Consider the following 7,500-nt stretch of genomic DNA (forward strand, 5'->3'; position numbering starts at 1 on the left):
GATAAGAGAAGCAACTGATAATGAATGTAAAGAGTAAAAATAAAACATCAACGTGTCCAGTGACTATAGATGCTAAGACTTCACCAGTTCACTGTCAAAAATTATATTCCTGTTTGTAGCATCACGTAAAGAAACAAATGCACTTGATATAACGGCAATATTTGATAATAGTCTGAAAATTAAACACATAAGTAGAAAGGGTAAAATTGGGTTGTTTTTTTTCCATTTTCTCATGTTCCATGCCCTTTGTTTTCTTTCCGCTGAAATCATCGCAGGCTTTGGTCAGTCTGTCTACCGATCCTAACAGGTCTTCTTAACGTGTGAGAGGCAAGGGCGGCACCATCACCTACCAGTTCTCCGGGGAGTACGTGACTGAAAGGAAGGAATTTTTTGTTTAATGTCCCGTCACACATATCGGTGATTGAAGACATTTTGTTAAAGTATTTATGAATACATCTGAGTATTTTCGGTTAGAAGTGGTGGGAGATGTGGATGAATGGAGGGTTGGGGGAAACTGGGCAAATGAGGGTAAAAATGTGGGTGAAATTTGGAAGACAAACAAAACAAAACAACAAAAAAAAAAACGAAAAAAAAACAAAAACAAAAAAAAAAACACCTCTAAATACAGTTACAGGAAATTACTTAAAGGACTTCGTAAGAGAGAAGTCGTTAAACTGACAAGCGAAACAACTGATAATGAATGCAAAAAGTCAAAAACATCAACGTTCTCAGTCACTTGTGAAGACACACTTTCGTGTACAAAAGGCTTCATCAAGCTACAGTGAAAAATTATATGCTCAATTGTCAGGTTACTAAAGCATATACACTTGACATTAGAACAATACTTGGTCCGTAATGAATTTGATAATAGTCTGAGAGTTAAGCTCAGAATTGGTCTGCGAATCGGACCAAAGTCTGAGACTTTACCTTTACCTTTGCATACACGAAACTGTCAAAGGTGGCAGAATGGTTTCGATGCTAATCTGGCAATACAGTGTCCGTAAGGGTATGCGTTCGATTCCCGCTGTCGCCCTTTCTTCCAAGTTTGGCATGAAAATAAAACTCATTCGAATGAGACGGATGAAGTGAGGTCCTGTGTGCAGCACGAAGTTTGTACACTGAAAAAGAACTCGTGGCAACAAACGTGTTGTCCTCTGGCAAAATTCTGTGAATGAAATCTGTTCTCACGTGTGCACAGTTATATGTACATGCACTCAATGCCTGATTAGTGCTGCTGTCAGACATCTGCCTTGCAGATGTGGTGCGGAGTGTATGGATTTATCCGAAACATAGACACTAGAATGAGATATTAGTGTCTATGTCCGAAAGCAGTGGCGCCTCCTCATGAAACTAAACCGTCTGATCACGTATGCAGGACAACCGCCTTATGAGGACGTGCCAGAAACGAAGGGCAAAGAGTTAGGGAGCAAACCAAAGCCGTGTTGACGACACTGAAGAAATCTGTAGTCGTCCGTCGCAGCAAACTGTGCCATGCATGTTGCCGTTACAATCAAATTCAAGCAGTCGGAGAGAAAGTGCAGGGGAAAGGGGCGTGAGGGTCGGAAGGGAGGGGGGTTTGGTGGAGGGCGGGGAGGGTTGAGGGGGAAGGCGTGCTTTGCGGATTGCACGTGTTGCACTAACTCTCTCGACACTGCTCTGACCTGCATTGGTGTGAGAAGAGCATGCGCGGAAAGGAAATCTCTTCTTTTTTTTTTTACCATAGACGATGGGTCACCTGCCTGAGTGCACCACGCGTGTATTGAATACGAAGTTAACCTTCAAGGTAAACTGTACCCGTGGATCCCGACCAGGTCAAAGGTAACTTGCCTGAAGGCAGACTGAAGTTTGTCTTGATACGGCCCCAGGTGTTATAACACAGAGACCATCGTACCTGCGCGGTAGATTGGATTGGATCGTACCTGCGGGTAAAGGTGTACCTGCTGAGGCAAAGCAAACGGGCCATGCCTCATGTAGATTAACCGGCAGGTGCGATGGTCTCTAATTCATACCACACTGGGAGGACTCACGGGAAGACTTTACCTACAGTGCTCATAACAGAGATGTAGACGGGGCACAACAGCCAAGTGGTTAAAGCGTTGGACTTCAATCTGAGGGTCCCGGGCTCGAATCCAGGTCACGCCGCCTGCTGGGTAAAGGGTGGAGATTTTTCCGATCTCCCAGGTCAACATGCACGGTCTGTGCCACCCCCTTCGTATGTATACTCATGCTGAACATCAAACACGCACTTTAAAGATCCCATGGGTTACGGAAACAAGAACATACCCGTCAAGCACCGCCCTAACACACACACACACACACACACACACACACACACACCACCCACTCCCAGAAAACAGAGTATGACTGCCTACATGGCAGAGGTAAAAACAACCATGCATGTAAAAGCCCACTCCCGCATGCCACTGAACGTGGGAGTTGTACCCCACGAACGTAGCAGAAGAAAATAATAAGAGAGATGTCACAGCAGAAAGTGAATTCGCCATGGTCACCCTCGCAGCCAGTTCGACTTTCCCATCCAACGTTTCTGCTTGTCTGTCTGTTCTGTCTATCAGCCAGTCTGTCTGTCTGTCTGTCTGTCTACCTGTCCGATCAACAACTGGAACAAACAAACAAAACAAAAAAACCAAAAACCAAAAAAGCCCACCTTCACAGAACGAGCCGTTTCCTCGGTAGCCACTGTTGCAGACGCAGTCAGATGATTTGCATTTTGCGTTGACGTGGCAGTTATCATGGCTGTAGCATTTATCTGTTTGCAAGGACACACACACACACACACACACACACACACACACACACACACACACACACACACACACACACACAGAGAGAGAGAGAGAGAGAGAGAGAGAGAGAGAGATATTCATTTGTGTTGTAAAAATAACTGATGATTTTTAACATCCCTCCAATATCACATATTTAGAAAAGACAAAGACCGAAAAAAGGAAAGAAAAGAGAAGCAAGACCTTCAAGACTCACTTGTGATATGCACTTTATCCAGTAAAGGAATCATGAGGAAGAGAGAGAGAGAGAGTCGATTAAAATTGTTCTGCATTAACCAATATCAAACTTGAGGAGGAAACGAAAAGGCATCAACCTGGGACTGAATCGAGCATGTTCGGTTCTGATGCAAGTAGACCTTTCTTTTTGTTTGTTTCTTTAAGCGCCAAGATCTGGTTACTGTATTCGAAGTGATAACACCGTTAAAATTATGTTATTTTGATGTATCTCGACTATTTAAGAGTTTTTTTTTTTTAAGTTTTCGGTAAAGGAGACGTTGGCGTTGCCTCAGGAACATCGCGACATGTAGCCGTTTTCTCCAGATCTGTGTACTTGTGCTATGCTCACCGAAATTCAGTCAGTGAGAGCTACGATCAATTCAATTATTTTCATGTTCATTCTAATCAATTCAGTGTCCGCGATGAAATATTCATATGCAGTAAACACGTCGAAGGTGAAGCCAGTGTCACTGTATGTGTTATGTCCATTAATCGCGAACAAGAAAAAGGATATCATGCCGTTTTCAAAACCAAACATACGTTCCGGCAACTGGGAAGAACTCAGTTGTAAATTTCTTGACCACGAGTCTCAACGAAATAAACCGTTTATGATTCGGAAATACGGCTTAATCCGGAAGGCTTACAACCTATTATTGGTATGTCTGTAAAAAGATCCCCCCCACGATATTTAACTCAAATTTGGTTATGGCAGGCAAAGTATTTCCAGAGAAAATGAATTTGTTAAAGTTTACCGTGCGCATACCCACACACACTAAATATTATACATTTTCTTCGTTCGTCTTTTGAGAAATGCTGGAATGAAGGTAAGATTCCACTCGTTTGGAAACAGTCAATTGTCCCAATTCACAAACAGGGAAAACCCAGGACAGACAAACAAAGCTATCGACCAATTGCTCTAACATCACACATGTGCAAACTTATGGAAAATATTATACTATATGGACAGGTTCATATTGTGAAAAACACAAGTTAATTCCTGTCAACCAAGCTGGTTGCCGAAAAGGCCGATCTGCTATTGATCATCTGGTAAAATTAAAAACTCAACTAAAGCAGCAGTTTGCCAGACGGAAAAATGTTCTGGCAACATTGTTTGATGTGAAAAGGGCATATGAACAGGTTTGGCACAGTCGTCTGTTGTACAAAATTAAAAACTTTGGTATCACTGGTAATAATTATGTACAACTATATCAAGGACTTTCTATCAAACAGACAAATACAAAATAAGGGTAGGCAGTACGTATTCAAATCCTAGACCACTTGAAACGGGTTTGCCTCAAGGATCAGTTATCCCACCCATGTTATTCAACATATTATTAGCAGATCTACCAAATAGGTTATCAAAAGATGCAATGTTATCCCAGTTCGCTGATGATATCTGTTTGTGGATGAAGGTAACAATGAAACGCAAAACTCCTATCAGAGTTCAGAGTTATACAAAGAAGGTTAACAGTGAAAAGACATTAAACTAAACACACACACACACACACACACACGCGCGCGCACACACACACACACACACACACACACACACACACACACACTAACACCGGGTTATAACATAGGCTCACTTTGTTTACACAAGTGAGTCAAAAAGACAAAAGTGAAAGAAAATGAAACATATATATTCAGGCGTGCATGCGTGCGCGTACACACACACACACACACACACAGACCGAGACCGAGACCAAGACCGAGACCAGGACCGAGACGTAGACATACACGTTTATTCATATAGGCCATAGTCCCTGTTATGGGGGTACACATGGAACTGACATAAAGTCGCATATTAGTCACTGCTGCGTTGTTTAAATGTTCTATGTAAATATGAAGAAAAATTGCGAGAGACCGAGACAGACAGACAGACAAATATAAACAGAGAGATACAGAGAGTGGCAGACAGACGGACTCACAAAAACAGAGGCATAGAGAGACAGAGAGAGAAAGAGAGACAGAGAAAGATAGAGACAGACATGTTCACAAGACAGAAGCAGAGAGAGAAGGGGGGGGGGGGCTGGGGTGGGGGGGGGGGGGGGCGAGGGGGGGGGGGGAGACAGACAGACAGACAGAAATAAACAACCCAAAATACCCACGCACATGTGCAGAGCGTGTAACCGTCGCCAATAAAGTTCTTGGCGGAGTTGCACGTGCAGGTGAAACCGCCGGGGAAGTTGGTACACAGCGCGTTCTCGGCGCATGGTGTCGGGCCATCGCATTCATTGATGTCTGTTAAACCATGCGGACAACAAGTCAGAAAGACGTGAGAAAACACAACAAACAAACAAACAAGCAAACAAACAAGGCGAATAAAACGAATAAAACCCACCTCTTCCCATGGTGGCCTCCCTTCCCTGCCTATTCCGTGTCTTCAGTTTCTCCCGTTTTAGGGTTTATGCATGCGTGTGAATGACTGGTGCGAAAGCGCTTTGATTTGTCTCTGCAGCGCTAAATATAAATGTCATTATCATTAGTATAAGTATAGACCATCACAGTTTGTTTACTCGGCATCTCATACGTAGCAAAGACGAGCCGACTAGAATATTTGACAACAGACAAAAAAATAATGATAATAGTTTGTTCGTTCACTGAATCTTGGTTGATTCATTCCTTCATTGGATTGGGCTGGATTGGGTCGGATTGGACTGGATTGGACTGGGCTGGATTGGGTCGGATTGTATTGGGTTGAATAGTATTGTATTGTTCTGAATTGTTTTGTGTTGGCTTGTATTGGGTTGGATTGTCTTGTATTGTACTGAATTGTCTTGTATTGGGTTGTGTTGGGTTGTATTGGGTTGGATTGTATTGTACTGAATTCTCTTGTATGGGTTGGGTTGGGTTGTATTGGGTTGGATTGTATTGTATTGTACTGAATTGTCTTGTATTGGGTTGGGTTGGGTTGGACTGGATTGTATTGTATTGTATTGGAATAGATAAAGTTGGATTGTATTGTATTGGAATAGATAAAGTTGTATTGTATTGTACAGCATTGTCTTGGATTGGGATTGGATATGTTGGATCGGGTTGGATTGGATTGTATTGGGTTGGATTGTATTGTATTAAACTGAGTTGTACTGTATTGAATTGGGTTGGATAGGGTTAAATTGTATTGTATTGAACTGAATTGTATTGTATTGAATTGGGTTGGATAGGGTAGAATTGTATCGGGTTGTATTGTATTGTATTGTATTGGGGTGGGGTGGGTAGGGGTGGATTAGATTGCACTGAATTGTAATGAATTGGGTTGGATTGTACTGCATTGCACCGAACTGTATTAAATTGGGTTGGATTGTATTGCATTGTTCTGAATTGTCTTGTATTGGATTGGTGTTGGATAGGGTTGGGTTAGATTGAGTTGAATTGAATTGTACTATATTGTATTGTATTGTATTGTATTGGATTGTGTTGGATTGGATTGGGTTGGATTGTAATTAATTATCTTGTATTGGATTGGGGTTGGATATCGTTGGATATGGTTGGGTTGGATTGGATTGTACTGAATTGTATTGTATTGGATTCAGTTCGATACAGTGAGATTATTTTAGGTTGTATTGTATTGTATTGTGTTGTGTTGTATTACATTGTATTATATTGTATTCTATTGTATTGTGTTGTATTGGAGTGGGTTGGGTAGGGCTGGATTGGATTGGGTTGGATTGGATTGCACTGAATTGTTTTGTCTTGAATTGGGTTGGATAGGGTTGGATTGGATTGGATTGGATTGGTTTGGATTGAGTTGGAAGTTTTTGTCACTGCTATTTGCGTGAAATTCAATCTGTTGTCACCGGGGAGATCTCTTTGCCACATGGCAGCGCGACCCATATTTTCTTCTTTCGTTTTCTGTCTGTCTGCAAGAGGATTTGTTTTACTGTCAAACCGGATTTACCTGTAAAATTTTGCCAGGAATAACCCTGCAATACGCGACAACGGTTTACCGTCTCATCCGAATGACCAGCACCCAAAACACACACACACACACACACACACACACACACACACACACACACACACACACACACACACACACGCACGCACACACACGCACACACACATAATGTCACACCACACACACACACACACTCACACACACACACACACACACACACACACACACACACACACACACACACACAGCAACAGCAGCAGCGGCACCACCACCACCACCACCACCACAGCACCACCACCGCCACCAACCAACAACTGACCATCGCATCCTTTCTCATCCTCAGCACCGCCTCGGCCCGTGAAGCCCTCTTTGCAGATACACATGGACTTGGTGTTGTTCAAGAATGGTTGACAAGTGGCGTGTTCGTGACACCCCTCGGAGGACGTGCACATGACAGGGTCTGGAACAAACGCGCAAAACATTAAAAAAAAAAAAAATTAAATAAAAAACCCCGACACTTCCTTCTTCAGTTTCTGTTCGCTTTCTTCAGTTTCAGTTAACGAAAACGACATTTCTTTCTTC

General features: G+C 42.6%; 1 protein-coding gene across 1 annotated transcript in view; it reads right to left on the reverse strand.

Annotated features, from left to right (window-relative positions):
- LOC143290413 (uncharacterized) overlaps window positions 1–7,500 on the reverse strand; it is a 118,766-nt gene that overhangs the window by 96,749 nt on the left and 14,517 nt on the right. Inside the window, exons 4-6 of the mRNA XM_076599827.1 lie at window positions 7,238–7,378; window positions 5,133–5,261; window positions 2,666–2,767 (exon numbers count right to left, since the gene is read on the reverse strand). Of these exons, the coding sequence (XP_076455942.1) occupies window positions 2,666–2,767; window positions 5,133–5,261; window positions 7,238–7,378 (372 nt within the window). The remainder of the gene's footprint in view (window positions 1–2,665; window positions 2,768–5,132; window positions 5,262–7,237; window positions 7,379–7,500) is intronic.

Source organism: Babylonia areolata, chromosome 15, assembly GCF_041734735.1.
Source record: "Babylonia areolata isolate BAREFJ2019XMU chromosome 15, ASM4173473v1, whole genome shotgun sequence".
Lineage (NCBI taxonomy): Eukaryota > Metazoa > Mollusca > Gastropoda > Neogastropoda > Buccinidae > Babylonia > Babylonia areolata.